Source organism: Hypanus sabinus, chromosome 12, assembly GCF_030144855.1.
Source record: "Hypanus sabinus isolate sHypSab1 chromosome 12, sHypSab1.hap1, whole genome shotgun sequence".
Classification (NCBI taxonomy): domain Eukaryota; kingdom Metazoa; phylum Chordata; class Chondrichthyes; order Myliobatiformes; family Dasyatidae; genus Hypanus; species Hypanus sabinus.
In genome coordinates, this window is record NC_082717.1 from 86,826,073 (window position 1) to 86,848,764 (window position 22,692).

The 22,692-nt window shown below is 37.1% G+C and overlaps 1 protein-coding gene across 1 annotated transcript; it reads left to right on the plus strand.

The window, feature by feature from the left end:
- Positions 1-2,735: 2,735 nt before the first annotated feature.
- Positions 2,736-22,692, plus strand: iyd (iodotyrosine deiodinase). Its single transcript, XM_059986372.1, is given in 5 exon segments — positions 2,736-2,937; positions 15,991-16,173; positions 19,813-19,972; positions 21,848-22,001; positions 22,510-22,692. Coding segments are annotated over 5 exon segments (882 nt in total).

A 22,692-nucleotide genomic window follows, 5' to 3' on the forward strand; every position in this document is an offset into this window, starting at 1 on the left:
ATGATTAAGCTAGGGTTAAATAGATGGGTTGCACGGCAGTGTGGCTCATTGGGCTAGAAGGTCCTGTTCTGCATTGTATCTTTAAAAGAATAAATTATTCCTCCACACTGCTAAGAACCCCACTATTAATCCTGTATTCTGTCTTAAAATTTGAGCTTTCAGAATGAATTACTTCACACTTTTCTGGATTGAACTCTATCTTCTACTTTTCAGCCCAGCTCTGCATGATGTCAATTCCTGTTACAACCTACAGCACCCCTATACACTATCCACAATTTCACCAACCTTTGTGTCATCTTCAAACTTACTAACCTACCTTTCCACTTCCTCATCCATATCATTTATAAAGATCACAAAAAGCATAAGTCCCAAATCAGATCCGCATGGAACACCATTGGTCACTGACCTCCAGACAGAAAACTCTCCATCCACTACCAGTCTCTGCCTTCTGTGGACAAACCAATTCTTTATCCACCCAGCCAGGTTTCTTTGACTCCCAAGCCTCTTGACTTTCTGAATGAGCCTACAGTCAAAAAGGAAAACTCACTTGTCTCTAATTCCCTGTATTAGCTCTACTCCTTTTCTTGAACAAAGGAATAGTATTTGCAACACTGCAATCATTTGGTACCTCTCCAATGGCCAGTGAGAGCTTTTATTATCTCTAGCCATTGTGGGAGGGGGTTTTAATATTTCTTCTTGTCAAGTGACCAATGTATGAAAAAAATGCTTGAGCTGTTCACTTTTTATTCCCTCACTCCATGTATGTTCATGCTAACTGCAGAAGATAATCCTTCATTTTTTTATAAAAACTGCTGAAAGTACAGCAAAATAATGCCTAATAGTGGATTAAGTAAGACATAAAGCTTACATGAGCTATTGCTATGCTTTTTGGGCCAGTGTCAAGCTCACCAACGATTATGTGAGACATTACCACCTCCAGAGCATTACCTTGTCTGAATTTGATTACGCTGTCACTGACTTGATGTGTCTAAGTTGACTTCATTACCTAATACTGCTGAAGAAAGACATTAATTATTTAGTGGTAGTGAGAAGAAGTAACCAAAGAGAACGCAGAGAACTAAAATTACTTGATCTTAAAATTATGGACAACATGGTTCATCTAAGTGTAAGCACAGAAATAACATACTCGTGAGTTGATCATACAGCAATACAGCAGATAGTTAGATAATTGGAAGTCATGAGGGTCTTCTTGTCTGTACTTTGGATTTAGGTACCCAATTTCAATCTTTACAGTAGTCTCCCTCCAAGGAAAGATAAATTGGTGAGTCAGATTTTGGCCTTAAATGGGTAGAAGCAACTCATTGCCTCCTTTAAGTAACTTGGAGCATGTGTGAAGATCTGTCAAATCTTATATTATGGATACAAAGGCAGTTAAATATTTGTGGAAACTAGTCATATGCTCCCTATTGTGTCTGATGTTCTGGGTTAACACAAAGAAAAACTGAATTTAAAACTGCCTCAAGGAGTTTGGAACTGCAGATATAACAGCACAAGTAAATACAAAGGGGAGACTAGGTGGAATAATCTCAAACTCAATACATCGAGTTTTTCTACTTTTAGGTGCAAAGACAATTTAGCAAAGTTATAATACATTGTTTGCAAATGAACAAATTATTCCATAGTATTATACATTTACAGTGGGAACACAATTAAGTGATGAGATCTGTAAACATCTGTGTTTAGAGAAAAAGTTAATGTCAATATTCTAAAACTTTATGAAGACATCACCATACACTCACAACATCCTTTCTCTACATGATTATGAAGAATGTCTCTGGATACACAAGCACCCCCAAATATTGTTGATACAGTAAATATGGTTATGGCCATGTTTGATGTGCTAAGTGGACAAGTAGGCAATCGAGGAGCTCCTTTGATCACATTCTGGGATTGGAGACACAGGGTCTCATTTATCCCTTTCACAGTGGTGTAAATTTCACAATGTCTAATGCCTAGTTTCAATGGTGCTTAGAAACAATAGATGTCATAGTTCCCTCTCAGTGCTGGAGTTTCAACATGAATCCAGTAACCTCACCCTGTTGTCATTACCTTGGGTCGAGGTATATGAGAATGCCTCATTTGCTTTTCTACATGATTGTCCTGTCAGTTTCCAAAGCATATCTCTTAAGTGGCCGGTGGGCAGGTAGCCTGCTTCCTTCACAAAGAAAATGGTATTTGTTTATGCAGCTGTTTTTGTAACTTTGAAACCAGTTACAGCATGTAAATGACAAGTAGTTTGAAGACTAGTTCTTGCTTGTATTTATTAAATCAATGGTTACTGTAACTGTATACCCTCTAACTATATTCTGTGTCATCCTAACATACTTTATACATACATACATGTATGTATACATGTCCGCATCACATTGCAAATGCATGTATGCATACATGTCCGCATCACATTGCAAATGCTTCGGAATTGGAAGTCAGACCTCTTTGGGAGTTCCAAACAGATGAACAGGAAATATCGTATTTTTTGTGGCCAAAAGTACCTAGAAAATAACAGTTGAATGTTAACTTGAATGGTACATCCAACTTTATAAAATACTTTTCATGTATTATGGGCCTTTAAGAGATTCTGGCTGATTGATTGCATAAACTAGTTTCTGATTGGTTGAAAGTACGCTTTGTTATCAGTACCTGCTTAAAGGTGTTGCGACAGAGTTGGGCAAAGTTCAGTGATTTGTTGAGATCCTGGTAGTAAGTTGTGCACAATGTCTCTCTTTTCTCCCCTGACTCCTATCATTATTGCAGTGATTTGCATTTGTGTTGTTGCCTGGCGGTGGAATAAGGGGGAAGCGAAGACAGAAAGAAACATTGATAGTGAAGTAAGAACCGGTTCCAACCGTTGGGCAGCTGAAGACCTGCAAGATGAGACAGAGCCCAGCATGGAAGAGAACGGTAAGATAAAGGAATGTTTGAGTGCCAATTTTATCTAATACATGCTAAAATGGATCTTTTGAGGAGGTGGAACATTAAAAACAGTGATTTGTTTTATTTTAATCGATGCAGCCTTTAGCAACTTTTTAGCAAAGTGGATTTCTAAGTCCCTCAGTTGTTTGAAGATGCACTTTCTGATTACATCACTAAATAGATTAGCTTAACTTTGTTAACAAGTCTCACCACAGCAAAATAATATTCCTGTATCTATACTATCAACTCCTTTGATAACCTTAAATGTATAAACTAGTTGACCTCTTAATCTTCCATATTCAAGGCCATTTGAGCTTTTACTTTTGTACCATGTAAAGGTATATTTATCTTTTTTAGGAATTAAGGAAATTGATGCTTCATAAAAGGATTATAGTAATTTACCTACTACTAAATCATTTTTAAAAACTTTACATAACCAGGGGGAGAGTAAATCTGAAAAGGTCTTTAAAAATTTAGCTATATAACCACTCCTTTAGCTCAGTATCATTCATATAAATTTTAAGTGCTTCTTCCAGTGGGGGAAAGCTGTATTGCTCAGACCTAAAAGTAGTACTTCAAATCCATTCTAACTAATTGTAAATCACTTTGTTAAAACATGATTACCTCTTTCCAGCAAAGTGTTAGGACTAAAATGCAATTAGTAGTTCATAGCCACAGAAATTTAGATAAAATAAACATCTTAATAGCATTAATTCTACCGATCAAAGATAAAGACAGTGGGGACCATTTAGTAAACAGTTATTTAACATGATTAATTAAAGGTAAAAAATTAACTTTAAATATATCCTAATACTTTTTAGTAATTTTAAACCCCAAATAAGTAAAATATTCAGTAGCCAATCTAAATGGTGATTGTCTATGAATAGGGATTTGCATATTTAATGGCAAAAGCACACTCTTATCAAGATTCAATTTATACCCAGAAAAACTACTAAACTAGGCAAGTAGAGTTATTACTGCAGGAATGGATTTCTCTGGGTTAGAAATATATAATAACAGATCATCTGCATATAATGATATTTTATGTGTCCCGTTCCCATGAATAATACCAAATTGATGCACCATCAATAACTCACACTGAGACGTAAGGAGAGATATCGGCTTTTATTGACTGAAAGAAGGAACCAGGAGTGAGTGTCTATCATACAATGTCTTGGAGACTGAGGCCGAGCGTCAGGCCGCAGATCTCCTTTACACAGGGGCCTGTGGGAGGAGCCACAGGAGCAGTCAGCAGGGGCGTGTCCCGACAGGCACATAGTTCACCACACAAATATATTAGGTGAATCATGAATAGCAATTGCCAGGGCTCTAGGGCAATATCAAGTAATAAAAAACTTAAAGGACAGCCCTGCCTAGTACCTCAAAAGCCTAAAAAAAGGGGATCTCTGATTATTGGTAAATTTGGCAGGCAAGGGTGTATAACAGTTTAATCCAAGATATAAATTTTGAACTGAAATTAAATTTCTCAAGTATATTAAATAAATATTCCCATTTAAGTCTATCAAACGCCTTCTCGGCGTCAAGCAAAATAACACATTCTGGAGTATTAGATGAAGTAGCGTATACAATGTTCATTAACCTCCTAACATTAAAATGTGAATAAAGAGTTTTAATAAATCCTGTCTGATCCTCAGAAATAATCTGAGGCAATAACTTCTCTAATCTAATTGCTAATATTTTGGAAAAGATTTTAGAATCCACATTCCACAAAAATATAGGCCTACATGATGTACATTTAGTGGGATCTTTATCTTTTTTAGGAATTAAGGAAATTGATGCTTCATAAAAGGATTGTGGTAATTTGTGGTAAAGCATCTTTAAAAACTTTACATAACCAGGGAGAGAGTGAATCTGAAAAGGTCTTTAAATTCAGCTATATAACCATCTGGACCAGGTGCTTTACCTGAGTTTATTGATAAAATTGCCTTCTTTATTTCCTCTTCAGTAATGGGTGCATCTAATACTAAATGTTCCTCAGCTGGTAATTCTGGAAAATTTAATTCCCTTAAAAATTCATTCATTATAGTAATATCATCAGGAAATTCTGATTGATATACTGTCAAGATACCATCCCGTCTATGAACTTTATTAATCTGATGTTTCGCCAAAGCAGCTTTCAATTGATTAGCCAACAATTTATTCAATTTATCACCATGTATATAGAATTGACTCCTAGATTTAAATAATTGGTTTCCAATTGGCGATGTTAATAACAAACTATGAAGTTCAGCTCTCTCTTTATAAAGCTCCAAATTGGGAGCAATAGAATATTTTTTATCAATATCTTTAATCTTATCAGCCAATGCACGTATCTCATAATTTGTTTTTTCAATCCAGTGGAAAATGAAATAATTTGTCCATGGATATATGTTTTAAAGGTATCCCATAATATCCCACTGAAATTTCTTTGTTTGAATTAGATGAAAAGAAAAATGCAATCTGTTCTTTAATAAAATTAACAAAATTTAAATCCTGAAGCAAAATAGAGTTGAACCGCTATTGTCTAGTACTAGAAGTTACATCACAAAATTTAATTGATAATTTCAGAGGTGCATGGTCAGAAATGGCGATTGCATCATACTCAGAAGTAGTGATGGACAAAACTAAATGAGAGTCAGTAAAAAAATCGATTCTGGAGTAATTGTGATAAACATGGGAAAAAAGAGAATTCTTTATCATTGGGATGTAGAAACCTCCAAATTTCTAAAAATCCCATGTCAACTAAGAAGAAATTGATAAAAGTTGCAGATTTATTTGGAGGTACCTGATTGAGTGCAGACCTATCCAACATAGGGTTCAAACAACAATCAAAATCTCTGCCCATTATTAACCTATATTCATTTAGATTGGGAAAAGATATAAATAGCTGCCTAAAAAATTCAGGATAGTCGGTATTAGGTGCATAAACATTAGCCAAAGCTACTTTTTGGTTATAAAGTAAAGCAGTAATTAATAGAAATCTACCATATGGATCTGAAATTATGTCATAATGTACGAATGAGATCGAAGGGTCTATAAAATGGAAACACCCTTTACTTTGGTCGAAGAATTAAAGTGAAACTGTTGTCCTTTCCAAAACCTAAAAAAATTGCTGATTATCCTCCTTCCTCATGAGTCTCCTGCGCAAATATAGTCTGAGCATTTAATCTATGAAAAACCTTAAAAATCTTCTTCCGTTTAATTGGATGATTCAAACCATTTGTGTTCCATGAAACAAAATTAATAATCTCCTTAAGCAAATCATATGGTATGTAAAGGGTTAACCAAGTTGCATAGGAAACTCATGAACCAGTAAGAGAAAAAAAGTCTAAAGAGGAACCGGAAGTTACAACAATAGAGACATTTTTGTAGTTTCAAGGCAGCCCAAATGAAATGAAAAACTAGAGTAACAGAAAACCTCGCCCCCTCCCCCAAAGCCAAGAAACCTGGCAAATAGGCAGCCAGGAAGCTATCCAAGACCCACCCAACCCCCATCTCTCTTGATGGCAAGTCTCCAGATTTCAGGCAGTATCAATTTTTATTTCTAAATCTTTTTTTGACACTATCCATTCTAAAATTTCTTCATGTATACAGCAATATAGAAATCACAGGTTAAGTAAGAAATATTTACAGAAATCAAAAAAGGAAGGCGGGTTGGCTCTGCCGAATCTTAGATTTTATTACTGGGCAATTAATATTCGTTATTTAACATTTTGGACATGAGTTGGATGAAACTCAATCTCCACGATGGATGAATCTCGAGTGGGAGTCTGTACAGGGGTTTTCATTGGCTTCTATTCTAGGAGCTGTACTTCCCTTTGTATTTACTAAACTGAATAAACAAATGATAAATCCAATAGTTAAACATACAATATGAATATGGTTTCAATTTCGTAAGTTTTTTGGATTGAATAAATTTATCCTGTCTAGCTCTATTATATCTAACTTTTTTTTCCCAACCATCTAGAATTGATCAAGCCTTTTTGTTATGGAAAAACAAAATGAATAACATGTTTTTATAATTTATTTATGGATGATTGTTTTATGTCTTTTGAACAGTTGTCTAATAAATATTATTTGCCTAGATCACACTTTTTCACAGATCTACAGATTAGAAACTTTCTACTTTACCTACCTTTCCAATATCACATCCAATTGAAGTTACAGAAAAAAATTTGTGTTTAAACCCCTTTCAGAAGAGTTTACTAGCAATTATTTATGATTTGGTTATGAAAATACGTCTAGGTACTTCTGATAAAATTAAGAATGAGTGGGAAAGAGAACTTCAAATATCTTTATCTACAGAGAAATGGAAGAAAATTCTTAAACTAGTTAATACTTCATCAATGTGTGCCAGACATGCTTTGATACAATTTAAAGTAGTTCATAGAGCTCATATGTCTAAGGATAAGTTAGCACGTTTTTAGTCATATAAACCTTGTTTGTGATAGATGTAATTCTGAAGTAGCATCTTTGACACATGTTCTGGTCGTGCCCTCTGTTAAGAAAATTTTGGAAAGATATTTTTGATATTATTTCAGCAGTTCTGTGTGTTGATTTAAAACCTCATCCTATCACTGCAATCTTTGATAGACTCTAGTCTATCTAGTCTATAGACCAGTGATAGACTTTAGTCATTTATCCTCATCAGCTTGTCATTTAATTGCTTTCATGACATTAATAGCCAGAAGACCGATTTTATTTAAATGGAAAGATTCCAATCCACCTACCACATTTTAATGGTTTTCCCAAATGATTGCATGTTTAAATTTGGAAAAGATTAGGAGCAGTACTATGGACCCCTCAGTTAAATTTGAAGAAAGTTGGAAGCCATTTATTCAATATTTTCAAATGATGTAAGTTGACCCTTTCTGAATCCTTTTTCTCAGTAATTTATTTTATGGATAGAGGAGCGGAGATAAATGACAAAATATAATCTTAACCGATGAATTATGGCAGCCCAATCTTTGTTTTTTTTTAGGTTAGTTTGTTTTAGTTTTTTTTCTCTTTTTCTCTTTTTTTATAATTATAATTATCTTTTTCATGGCTAATTACTAAGAGATTGGGAGGTTAGACTCCATTTGTTACTTGGAATATATGTTTCTACATGTTAACCGTTACTAATGTACTCCTGATCTCTATGTATTAGTATTAATATTGTTTATTGGAAACTTAATAAAAAGCAAAAAAATAGTTCATAGCCAGTTTTACATTTTACTAATTTTCACTCAAATGCCTTTTATCGAATGATAGGTGATTATATAAATACCTAGTGCTTTAAGTCTATTTTATCTATTCCATTATATCTGCATGGATCTTTCCCTGAACCTGAGTGCACTGTCTTAAGTGCTTCTATTGGTTGACTTTATAAATATGGAATTCTCCTTTGGGGTTCTTGGCTTAAAAATCATCAACACAACTTGTTAACAGTAAAGTCTAAAGCTGTCCTGTTATAGAGTTTAACAATATTGTGCCCATTTTTGGGTGATTTAGCATCCACTGGGGAACTTAACAACTAATCTTCAGTTGATAGTGCAGATAGTGGAGTGGGGGTGAAAATAAATGATGTTAAAAGTTCATGCAAAGTCACAAATAGAAGGGTTGTGTGTGGTGGTAATAATCTTCTGAGGTGTGTCTATTTCAGTGCAAGGAGTATTGTGGGGAAGGCTGACAAGCTGAGGGTGTGGATTGACATGTGGAATTATGACATTATAGCTTATAGCTTATAGCTATTAGTGAAACTTGGCCACAGGACGGGCAGGACTGGCAGTTTAATGTTCCAGGGTTACGATGTTTCAGATGTGATAGAGGCAGAGGGATGAAGGGTGGAGGGGTGGCATTGCTGGTAAGGGAAAATGTTACAGCAGTGCTCAGGTAGGACAGATTAGAGGGCTTGTCTACCGAGGCTATATGGGTGGAGCTGAGAAACAGGAAAGGTATGACCACATTAATGGGGTTGTATTATAGACCACCCAATAGTCAGCTGGAACTGGAGGAGCAAATCTGCAGAGAGATAGCAGACAAGTGCAGGAAACATAAAGTTGCAATAGTAGGGGATTTTAATTTTCCACGTATTGATTGGGACTCCCATACTGTTAAAAGTCTAGATGGGTTAGAGTTTGTAAAATGTGTTCAGGAAGGTTTTCTAAATCAATATATAGAGGTACCAACTAGAGAGGATGCAATATTAGATTTCCTATTAGGAAATGGGTTAGGACAGGTGATGGAAGTGTGTGTTGGGGAACACTTTGGTTCCAGTGATCATTACACCATTAGTTTCAACTTGATCATGGATAAAGATAGTTCTGGTCCTCGGGTTGAGGTTCTAAACTGGAAAAAGGCCAAATTTGAAGAAATGAGAAAGGATCTAAAAACCATAGATTGGGACAGGTTGTTCTCTGGCAAGGATGTCATTGGTAAGTGGGAGGCCTTCAAAGGAGAAATTTTGAGAGTGCAGAGTTTATGTTCTTGTCAGGATTAAAGGCAAAGTGAATAAGAATAAGAAACCTTGTTTCTCAAGGATATTGGAACTCTGATAAAGAAGAAGAGAGAGATTATGACATGTATAGGAAATGGAGCAAATAAGGAGCTTGAGGAGTATAAAAAGTGCAAAAACTACTTAAGAAAGAAATCAGGAGGGGTGAAAGAAGACATGACATTCCTTTGGCAGTCAAGGTGAAGGGTAATCTAAAGAGCTTCTACAGGTATATTAAGAGCAAAAGGATAGTAAGGGATAAAATTGGTCCTCTTGAAGACTGAGTGGTCAGCTGTGTATGGAACCAAAAGAAATGGGGGAGATCTTAAATGGATTTTTTGCATTTGTATTTACTAAGGAAAGTAGCATGGAGTTAATGGAAGTAAGGCAAACTGGTAGTGAGGTCATGGAATCTATACAGATTGAAGAGGAGGAGGTGCTTGCTGTCTTGAGGCAAACCAGAGTAGATAAATCCCCAGGACCTGACGGGGTATTCCCTCAGACCTTGAAGGAGACTAATGTTGAAATTGCAGGGGCCCTGGTAGGTATATTTAAAATGTCGGTGGGTGAAGTTCTGGAAGATTGGAGGACAGCTCATGATCCGTTGTTTAAAAAAGGCTCTAAAAGTATTCCGGGAAATTATAGGCTGGTAAGTTTGATGTCGGTAGTAGGTAAATTATTGGAAGGAGTACTAAGAGATAGCATCTACAAGTATTTGGATTGACAGGGACTTATTAGGGAGAGTCAGCATAGCTTTGTGCATGGTAGGTAATGTTTAGCATATCTATTAGAGTTTTTTGAGGGGGTTACCAGGAAAGTGGATGAAGGGAAGACAGTGGATGTTGTCTACATGGACTTCAGTAAGTTCTTTGACAAGGTCCCGCATGGGAGGTTAGTTAGGAAGATTCAGTCGCTAGGTATACATGGTGAGGTAGTAAATTGGATTAGACTTTGGCTGAATGGGAGAAGCCAGAGAGTGGTAGTGGAGGATTGCTTCTCTGAATGGAGGCCTGCGACTAGTGGTGCACCACAGGGATCAGTGCTGGATCCATTGTTATTTGTCATCTATATCAATGATCTGGATGACAGTGTGGTAAATTGGATCAACAAATTTGCTGATGATACAAAGATTGGAGGTGTAGTGGACAGTGAGGAAGGTTTTCAAAGCTTGCAGAGGGATTTGGACCAGCTGGAAAAATGGGCTGAAAAATGGCAGATGGAGTTTAATATAGACAAGTGTGAGGTATTGCACTTTGGAAGGACAAATCAAGGTAAAACATACAAGCTAAATGATAGGACACTGAGGAGTGCAGTAGAACAGAGGGATCTGGGAAAACAGATACAAAATTTCCTAAAAGTGGCATCACAGGTAGATAGGGTCATAAAGACAGCTTTTGGTACACTGGCTTTTATAAATCAAAGTATTGAGTATAAGAATCGGAATGTTATGGTGAGGTTGTATAAGGTATTGGTGAGGCCGAATTTGGAGTACTGTGTGCAGTTTTGGTACCAAATTACAGGAAGGATATTAATAAAGTTGAAAGAGTGCAGAGAAAGTTTACAAGGATGTTGCTGGGACTTGAGAAACTGAGTTACAGAGAAAGGTTGAATAGGTTAGGACTTTTTTCCCTGGGGTGTAGAAGAATGAGGGGAGATTTGATAGCGGTATATAAAATTATGATGTGCATAAATAGAGTGAATGCAAGCAGGCTTTTTCCACTGAAGCTAGGGGAGAAAAAAACCAGAGGACATGGGTTAAGGGTGAAGGGGGAAAAGTTTAAAGGGACCATTGGGGGGCAGCTTCTTCACACAGAGAGTGGTGGCAGTGTGGAAAGAGCTGCCATGTGAAGTGGTAAATGCGGGCTCACTTTTAACATTAAAAGAAAGCTTGGACAGGTGTATGGAGGGATATGGTCCAGGTGCAGGTCAGTGGGACTAGGCAGAAAAATGGTTCAGCACAGCCAAGAAGGACCAAAAGGCCTGTTTCTGTGCTGCAATGTTCTATGGATCTATTAGATTTACTCTTGTCTTGGCACTTTTTTTACAATTGTCTGCAGTGATAGTAAGTGCTGTTCTAAATGCTGACAGCTGAGAGAACTTGGACGCCAGTAGGGTGAAACTTATAATGTGGACTTTAACATTTTGTTATATTACAAAGCTGAGTAATTGAAAATCTCAGTCTTCATGCATCTTTTGCAAATAGTATTAGAGTGAGCCATGACACTGGGAAGTAAAGTGTTTTCTGCCTCCTTGTCTCTGAAGTAGGTTTGCTCTAAAGATCTATCATTGTTTAATGTTGAAAATTAAAAATAAACTTTTAATTATATAATGTTCCAGTGTTGTTGCTTGAGGAATAACTGCTGTACATCCAGGCAGTAACAGCCTTGGATTAAGACAATATCTTTCATATAGTAAACTACAGAAGAACTTCATAGGAGTTTTATTGAATTTAACTATTTAATATGAATTAATCTAATAAAAGAACTGTGATGGAGTTGATGAACATGGAAGGAAATCAATTACAGGGCTACATGAAAATAAAAGGAGAAATGGGATTGGTGAAATTGCTTTGCTGGGAGCTGACACGAACATGATGGGCTGGAAGGCTTTCTTTCTGTGGTAGTAATAAGTGAATTTTAACCAATCCCTGAACAGAAAAACTCTTCAAATTAATTTTCCATTTAGGATTTATTGTTCGTATCTCTTGGAACTTAATCACCCCACACCAGTAAAACCATCCTTTCCACATATATCCTTTGATAATCTTATGTTGGGCTGCCAGTATATCACCTTGCCGCAGTGGTCCCCCTTATATTTGTATATCTTTGTTCTAATATGATACCAACTTCTAAATGTTAATACATATTTAGAATACCTCCGTTTGTTTCTTTATGGCTTGTGTAAACAAATAAATAAAACTAATACCTGGCTTTCTAGTGCATAGTGGATAGAATGGTTGCAGTAAGCCTTTTATATGTTGAATTTGTAACAAAAAAATTAAGCCATTCAGATCATCATTTTAAGTTCCAAGAGATTAAGTTCCAAGAGATATGAACAATAAATCCTAAATGGAAAATTAATTTGAAGAGTTTTTCGGTTCAGGGATTGGTTAAAATTCACTTATTACTACCACAGAAAGAAAGCCTTCCAGAATGCATCACACGTTGCACCCGCAAAGCTAAACAGCATTGTGAAGGACCCCATGCACCCCTCATACAAACTCTTCTCCCTCCTGCCATCTGACAAAAGGTACCGAAGCATTCGGGCTCTCACGACCAGACTGTGTAACAGTTTCTTCCGCCAAGCCATCAGAATCCTCAACTCCCAGAGTCAAGTCTAGTCTCTTTCCCTCTCCCTTGCAATTTTAGCTCATTTTTTTTTCTCAATTCCTACTAAAATATTGTTTACATTTACATCATTTATAATTATATTGTAATTTGCCCTTTGCTGTGTCTATTGTTTTGTTTATTAATTATTGTGTTGTTTTGTGCACTTTATTTAGTCCCATGTAGGTCTGAAGTCTAATGTCATTTTGTGTTGTTTCACATAGTTTAGTGTAGCTTTGTGTTTTTTCAGGTGGTCTAGTGTAGTTTTGTGTTGTTTCATGCAGCATCATGGTCCTGGAGGAACATTGTTTCATTTTTACTGTGAATTGTACCAGCAGTTATTGTTGAAATGACAATAAAAGCGACTTCACTTGACTTGATCTAGTCTACAACAATATTTATATTTCCTCTCAATCTCATCATTTAATTCCATCTTCCCGTTCCTTTCAGTAAGTTTATCTATGCTATTCACCTGAAATACTCAGAGGTAAGAAGCTCCACAGTTCAATCACTCTGCACCAGGTTTTAGTCTCACAAATGTATTTTAATGTATGCTTCACTGCTCTCAAGAGGTTTCTTCTGCTAAGGTACGTTTTGAAGAACTCTGCATGGTTTCACAAAGTTGACTTTATTACATAGTTTGGACTTGTGGCAGAGAGCTCTCTCCTCGTAAAGTCACCATTGTTCAATGTAGAAGAAAGTGCTCTGTATGTCAAGTCACTGTCCTTAAAAATTGTAATGGGCACTTAACTTCTAGAGTGCAAAACACTTGATTTTCTGGGAAAGATGTGCAGTAACCAGAACAGAGCTGTTTTGTGTCAGTAGAAATTTCTGTAGCATCTTAGTTACAGAATGATGCAGCTTAGCAGGCAATTCTACCATTGTGTTGAATCTTAATTAGACCTATCCAATTAATCCCAGTCCCCATAAGCCAACATAGTTTTGTACTTTAGTGTTATATTAAACTCCCCTGTTAAATTGATTATTGATCCACCTTCCAACATCTTTTCAAAGCATTTCATTGCTTGGGGGAACAAAATGCTAACCTCCCTTCTTACCTGTCCTAAAATCAGGTGAATTGATATTTGAGATTTTTGTTGACTGGAATCACTGTTGGTGATTCTCTTTATTTCCAGTATTAGCATCAAAGGTCTTAAATGGGTGAACCATATACCCACTGCTTCTACAAGATATTTGCAGTTGACCTGTTATAATGCTATTATTACTACTATGAAGATCCCATCTTCACCCCCAAGCTCTACCAGCCTTACACCTACCTCCCCTTATTTTAGGATCAGCTACAGACCTGCTAAGCCAACAGATTCAGGCCTGCAAATTGTATTGATACACCCGTCTGCTTCCTTTCATAAAGCTACAAAATGTGATGGATACACATTTGATCCCAGTTGATCCCAGGAAAAACCCTCTCTGCCATTGAGCACATCAACAAAGAGCACTGCTGCAACAAAGCAGCATCCATCATCAAGGACCCCAACCATCTAGGTCATACTCTCTTCTTGCTGCTACCACCAGGAAGGAGGTACAGGAGTCTTGGGTCCCACACCACCAGCTTCAGGAACAGTTATTACCCTTCAACCATCAGGCTCCTGAACCAGTGTGGACAACTTCACTCACCCCAACAGTGAACTGATCACTGAATACATCCATATGCACTTTCAAGGACTCTACAACTCAAGTTATTATTTATTTTGCATTTGTTTTTGCTGTTTGTCTTTTGCACATTGGTTGCTTGTCAGCATTTGTATGTACATTTTCATTGATTCTATTGTATTTCTTTGATCTGTGAATGTCTGCAAGAAAATGAAACGGTAGTATTTGATATACAGTGTACATACTTTGATAATAAATTTGTTTTGAATTTATAACTGTGAAGTGTGTCTGAAACTGTAGTTGGGTTTCCTTCCATTGACCAATCCCACTGAAATTGCCATTATCCCTTCATTTCCAAGTTTTTGACACCTTCCAGCATGATGATGAATTATCTCCAGAACTTAAGGTGGTGTTGTAAATATGAAATTTGATGGATTCTGGAGTTGTGAGAGGAAAACTAGGAAGTGAAATAGTAGAATGCTGATGTTCAAAGATAACCTTTAGCTTTGTGATTCCTCTTTGATCATGATGTTTGGCTGCTTGGTCACATAAGGTGCTTGCACTTCCCTACTCTCTTTCCTCAAATTGTCCAATGGATAAACTGTAGCAGTTTTCTGTCATCCTCTTAATGACCTACCCAGATCAACACTGTTCACTGGACCATTCACCTCTATTTTGATGTCCATTTTACCACAACCCAGGGCAGCTTTGTGCTGTCACATGCAGGATGATCAATGTGGGTTTTGTTTTAGGGACACAAAAGATTCTGCAGGTGATGGAAATCTTGAGCACTACACGTAAAATGCTGGAGGAACTCTGCAAGTCAGACAGCACCTATGGAGAGGAATAAACAGTTAATGATTTGGGCTGAGACCCTTCATTAGAACTTACTATTATCTAGTACAGTTCTGTAACTTGAAAGAACTTTGCAATAATCTGGGGACCTTGGTCGTTAATGGGTGCTACATTATTTGCCATATGCATGCAGATGATGAGACCCTGCTTATTTTTATACATCTGAAGTGTGGTAGCAACAATTAAGTATGAAATCCTAATAATATCAAAGTGATTGAGAAAGTTGTAAGCACATTTCCTCATGCCTGGAAATTAAAATGATGCTAGTTTCATGACAGTTGCTGCTTTCACTCAATTTATCCCTCCCCACCATTTCCTCCTGAACCCACATACTCTTATATCTTAAAATTCAGCGCTGTGTTGATGTGTTACCAGAGGATGGAGAGCAGGCAACACAGAATGGATTTCTTAAGAAGGTGTTACAGCCCATGTTTATGATTACAGTGCAGGTAGGCTTAACAGATTTGTATTTGATCTTGAGTTTGTGGGAAGATCTTTGAACATGAGTTGAAGATGCATTTTACATCAGAACAGATTTTTATTTCTATTGATATAAATTTCCTACTTTCTGGATCTCAGAAGGTGGAAGTTTTTCTAATTAGAGTGACCAGTGATTTTGAAGTAAGTATGCCATGGACCGAAACTTACTTAGTGTTTAATTCTCAGTGTTTTAATCTCGTGTGATTTTTGTTTAGGTGCCATTGCCCAAATAAATGCTTAATTCAGTGTGTTTCTGTTTAATCTACTAAACAGTCCTTTGTTCTTGTGTTCTTTACATTCCACCTGAAGAATGGCTTGAAACTGATGTTGTAATACAACATATTCCATATTCTATGAAGCGTTATCCAGAGAAAGAAATGATCTGGAGAGCCAATGAGTTTTACCAACAGATGAATGAGAGGAGGAGTGTTCGCTTCTTCAGCAAGGAAATGGTACCAAGGGAGGTGATTGAGAGCATCATCCGGACAGCAGGTAGCAACCAGGCCATTTTACTTTCATCTCTGAAAGGAGCAGAAAAGTTGGCAGTATTGATGTTGATAGGGATTCTTTGATCAGGTTTCAGTTCCCCTAACCGAGTTATTGCTTCAGGTAAAGACTCTTCATTAGAACTGAGGGAATGCTGGGGAAAACTGAATGCAGAGTAAAGTAGAGAGATGAGATGAGGTGGAAAGCAGGATCACTTTTCTGCAAAAGATAGTAAACGACAGAACAGATGAAAATGCCAAAAACTGCACTAAAAGCTATGCCATACTGATTGAGAGAGAGAGAGAAAAGTACAATTAGTGTTTTGGGCATGGATCATTCATTAGAACTAAGAACTAAAAAAAAGGATGGAGGAAATGGTTGAAAAACTTAAGGAAATTGGGAGGATAAAGGGGACGTTAGGGAAAGATTTGTAATAAGGTATAATTTTTAAAAAAGTGAATGTGGAAGGAAATAAAAACTGAGAGTAACTCAAAAAGTAGAATGATTATTTGAAATTATCCAAAGAATTAGGAAGGAATGTTAGAAAACTGTTACAAATGATGCTGCTTGTTTGTCACTTCTGAACTCATTGTTGAGTATGTAAGATTATAATGTGCCCTGTTAGAGGATAAGTTATTATTCCATGGCTAATGTTGAGTTTTAGTGAATTAAATGTAATACTGAGGACAGTGAAATCAGTGTGGGAAGCAGAGTAGAAATTAAACTGACAAATGACCGAAAGCTTGATGACATGGAAAAGTTCTGAAAAGTATTTATCACCTTCAATATAGCAAAAACTACATTGTGGCCTCCCGAGTTCTCTGTCTAGTTTTCAGGGTAGCTATTAACATCTCTTCTTCTTCTCATGATAACACTGTCCAATCCTTTTTAGGCCAGCTGATCATTTCTTGAACTGTCTGTTGCTGTACTCTTTGTATAGCATGTCTTCCTTCTCCTGTTGAATCAGATGACATCTGTGCTCACCTTTCCCAGTGTTCTATGTCTTCCATCAGATTTTTGCCTTTACCATGGTATCAAAATGATTTAACTCAAAGGTATAAATTGCATCCCATGAAATTGTGATTATCATAACCCTCCACCACCCTCAACATCATTCTCTTAAATCTGTTTCAGCAACCTTTGTAACTTTTATCCTTCAAATGAGCTTAAACGGGTATCCATTCCATCACATGCACATTTATTTCCATTGTGTCACACTATGCCCTGCTTTGGCTTATGACTGTTTATTCTGTTCTGTCAGCAGAGAATTGTCTATCCTATTTCTGGTAGTGTGGAGTCATCATCTGTGCCTTTGGTACTGTGAGATAGAACTAACCCATTAAACCTCTGACCAGCCTCTCCTCTTTCACCTTCCACAGGTTTAAGTTTACATTCTTTCTTCTGCTCATATCCAACTCTCATCCAATATTCTTGTGTTTGATTACCTGCTGCATTTCTGGTTAAGTTTAATTTTTAGAATTGCATCCTTTTCATGGTTCTGCATGGTTTCTATCATGTCTTGTCTTGTCTTGTCCCACTAAAGCCCTTCGGGATCTCTGCATTCCTCCCACTTCCAGCTTCTTCTGTACTTCCAGTTTTGATTATTCCATGATTGGTGGCTTCACCATCATCCTTACTTTGGTGTCACCAAACAATTGATACTAGAGCATACAATTATCACAGCGATATTTGCTCTTCGCACTCCCTGAAGTACAAATCGAAGTAAATATAATAAAAATTTTAATTATAAATCATAATTAGAAAATAGAAAAGGGCAAGTCGGTAGTGCAAGTCAGGTCTGGATATTTGGAAAGTACGGCCCAGATCCAGGTCAGGATCCGTTCAGCAGTCTTATCACAGTTGTAAAGAAGCTGTTCCCAAACCTGGCTGTATGAATCTTCAAGCTCCTGAACCTTCTCCTGGAGGGAAGAGGGACAAAAAGTGTATTGTCTGGGTGGGTCATGTCCTTGATTATCCTGGCAGCACTGCTTCGACAGCATGCGGTGTAAAGTGAGTCCAAGGATAGAAGATTGGTTTGTGTGATGTGCTGGTCTATGTTCACGATCTTCTGCAGCTTCTTCTGGTCTTGGACAGGACAACTTCCATACCAGGTTGTGATGCACCCTAGAAGAATGCTTTCTACAGTGCATCTATAAAAATTAGTGAGGGTTTTAGGGGACAGGCCAAAGTTTTTCAGCTTTCTCAGGAAGTAAAGGTGCTGGTAAGCCTTCTTGGCAGTGGACTCTGCTTGGTTAGACCAAGTCAGGTCTAAAAGCATAACCACCAGAATTTACTCCCTTAAGTCTCCTAAAAGTTACCTGTTGAAGCTAATAGTCATCTGTCCTAATATGCTATCATATGGCTCATTGTCGTATTTTGAGTGGTATTAAAGACACTGTATATATTTTTTGTAATTACCAGAAGTGTGATGCAAATACATAACCTGAGCTTCCACTAAAATAGTGCTAGCGACAGGCTAGCAGCTCTACCAAATCGCCAGACGACACTGATTTACCGGTAGGGAGACCTTTGGGTCTAGTCCACCCCCACAGTCTCAGGTTTGAAATCTGAACCAAGAATGGAATGAACAATTCTCTTAACACAATAGAATAGGTCATTTGGGGAGCAAACTCATTGGATGTGAAAAGTATCAGTAAAGTTTTCTTTGTACAAATGCCAAGATCTTTGAATATCTGTGCAATTATTAATCCAATTTGAGATCAAACCAAGCATTTAAGAACAAACGAAGCAGGACAAACACACTGTTAAGAGCAATGCTTGATAAATGTAATATTTAAGCACTCTCATGCAGACTCTCCACGGAACAGCAGTACCCCAGAAAATGATATTTTTAAAGAGGATTTTGAGTAGAATGGAGCACTGACTCTTGGATGCTGAGTGCTTCAAAAATATTTACATGTCCAGAACTGCAGATGAGAAAGGAAATTTAAAAGAAACCCATTTTAAATCAAGGGGGGGGGGTGTTTCTAAACTAGAACTGTTTCCAGAGGTTGGCTGAAATTACGAGTTAAGGAGCCAGGGAATCAATCTCAAGTTATAGGAAAGACAGCAACACCACCAACGGCAATATTTAAAATGCTAGCTAAGGAGAACGCTTCCTAATAATAACAACCATTTTGTATTTATGTAGCAAGTTAGAATTATGTATAGAATTTTTTGAGTTGCCAGAAGAGTGATGGAAAATTGCAAACTGAGTTTCTGATTAAAATAGAGCTAGGATTAGGCACCTAGCTGCATCCAAATCACCAGATGACGCTGATTTACTTCTGGCACCTCAAAGGAGACATTATGACATAGCAATTCATGGGTTAAAGGGTCAGGTTATAGGACAGAGGCATAAAAGAATAGGAACATTTTGTTACAGTGTGATATGATGTAGTGGGTACCAGTTGAAAGGGTGGTGAAAGCAGATTCTGCAGTAACGGGGAAGAAGAGTCAAAAATAATTAAGAATCAAAACTTTTCCAGGGTGTGATGTAAAAGGCAAGACATTAGCTCTAATTGAAAAGGTCAAAGACATGGCTGGGGACAGTTGACCTACTTTCTGTCTTTATATTCCATGACTTAGTCCACATACATCAACAGTAGTCTAGTACTGTAGACCCATTTTCCTGTTTCCTTAAAGGGACTGCTCCAAGTGGAGCACACACAGAGCCCTGGACATTCGTAGTCATACAAGACCAGGAAATGAAACATCAAATACGAAAAATAATTGAGGAAGAGGAGGAAATTAACTATCGGAAGAGAATGGGAAAGATTTGGGTCGCTGACATACAGAAATTGAGGTAAATTTAATCAAAATGTGAGTTAAATTGAAATATTGCAGGAGCTGAACATCCAAAATAGAAGAGTAAATGATGGGTAATCTTCTTCAAGGCAGAAAGCATCTTTAGAGAAGTTAATGTTTAAGCACAGAATGATGAGATACTCAAGTATTGATATAAAATTTCATCTCATCTTAGCCTTTAACTGTTAGCTGACTTTGAAGTGCCAGTTAAAGGGAATGAAAGGCAAAATGCTTGCATTTGTATTTGTTTTATTATTTCAGGTGCCCAAATTTCACTGCATCAGTCAACTCCCTAATTTATGTACACTCAGTGGCCACTTTATTAAGTATATTTGTACACCTCATTAACACAAGTATCCAATCAGCCAATCATGTGGCAGCAACTGTTTGCATAAAAGCAAGAAGACATGGTCAGAAGTTCAGTTGTTCAGACCAAACATCAAAAAGGGGAAGAAATGTGATCTAAATAACTTTGACTGTGGAATGATTGTTGGTGCTGGATGAGTATCTCAGAATCTGCTGATCTCCTGGGACTTCCGTGCACAACAGTCTCTAGAGCTTATAGGTTCCTTCCTCCAAACCATTACTAGGAATTGTAAATAGCTGCATACCTAGCACTGATGTCCATGACACTCAACCTAAAGATGGCACTCTCACTGTTTCCTGGTAAATAAACAACCCAATGTCTGTGTTAATTCATTTATAAACATTTCTGTAGTGTGGCTGCTGTTTGGAGGCCAAAACATCTTTCTGTTGCTACTTTAAAAAAAAAATTCCACATATTCCAAGCCTCCTTCATCTCTCAGAACTACTTATTTCATCTCTAGCACTGATGTCCATGACACTCAACCTAAAGATGGCACTCTCACTGTTTCCTGGTAAATAAACAACCCAATGTCTGTGTTAATTCATTTATAAACATTTCTGTAGTGTGGCTGCTGTTTGGAGGCCAAAACATCTTTCTGTTGCTACTTTAAAAAAAAATTCCACATATTCCAAGCCTCCTTCATCTCTCAGAACTACTTATTTCATCTCTTATTAGTAGAATATCCCAGTTTAGCTTTTCCTCCCTGCCTGGTTCTTCACAATCAAATGTCCGAGAGTATAGAGTTCCTGCTTTAATCTTGTAATCGTATCTCCATAATGCTGTCAGATCATGTCTGTTTATTCTTGTGCTGTTAGTTCATTGATTTTGTTTCAGATACTATGTTCTGATTTTGTCGTTTTACTGTCATTCCTTACATAAATCTCCCTGTTTAGCTCGATTGTTGTTCTATTTGCTTTGCACGTATCTTCCACCTTTTGCTTTGTTTCTTTTGTCTTTTGTGTCTATATTTCCCCCACCTTGTCTAATTCCCTATTCAGGTACACAGTCTAACAAAATACCAGCAAACCTCCTCAAGGATATAACTCTCAGTTCTGCCAGGAAGTAGCCCATCCAGCTTCTATATATTGCACATTCCCCAGAACTGGAATCTAAATGCTCTTGATCTAAAGTGCACCTCTCAGGGAAATATTGTTGGAATAATCCTGGAGAGCTGCTTGACTACAGTGTGTTCTGTATATCATGCACGCTACAGACCATGCCAGTTGTTTAGCTGGTATATTTGACTTCTTAGCTGGGGCATCAATCAGGGAAGTTGCTTACCTGATTGATGCTACCATTTCAGCAGGGCTTCATTTACTAAATTCATGTTCTAAGTTCCTATCCATTAAAACAGATGTAAACCCAAATTTGAATGATGGAGCAGACTAATCCTATGTCTTATAATCTAATGGTCCAAACCATGGCTTGAGTTCATTGTATCATAAATACTGCAAAGGATACTAAAACTATTTTAAAATACATCATTACTGGGTTTTTTTGTTGTAGGACAAACTGGATTAAAGAGTACCTGGATACTGCACCTTATCTTATATTAATATTTAAGCAAACCTATGGAATCCTACCCACTGGCAGGAGGACCCATTATTACAATGAGATTAGCGTTTCAATTTCCTGTGGAATTCTTCTAGCAGCTCTGCAGGTAATCAAACTTCTACTATTTAGAAGAAACCCTAATTTTATTTTTTGATCCCAAACACAAAGTTGATGATGAACATTGTCCAAACTTGCTGCATAAGGTAAGAGTAGCTAGTGTAATGACAAAACTACAAATAGCCATTAAGTAATCGTCAGTTCCTCATTTCAGTGCAACTGATTTCAGAAAACCTCAGCTTAACTTTGCATCTCAAAGACTTCAGATTTTCAGTGCAATACCACCTCAAAACTATACTGTAATAGCAACCCCTATTTTATACTCCAGCATTTGGAATGAGACTTACTCTGAATTTAAAGCATCACATCAGGGAGGAACCATACAGAACAACATCATATCATTAATATCAGCTTGTTGTCAGAGTGAAATCACATCAATAATATCAGAGTGAATCCTACTAAACAAAGTACAAAATTGATCTTAAACTCCATGATAATGATGGAAAATTCATGTTGAAATTTTAAAGATGAATTTGTTTTACTGTCTCCCCATCCAGAATGCTGGTCTAGCGACAGTCACTTCGACTCCTCTGAACTGTGGTCCTCGTGTGCGTGAAATCCTTAGGCGCCCAGCAAATGAAAAGCTGCTGCTGCTGCTACCAGTAGGGTACCCAGCAAAAGATGCCACTGTGCCAGACTTAAAGCGCAAGTCATTGGATGAGATTATGGTGTTTGTGTAA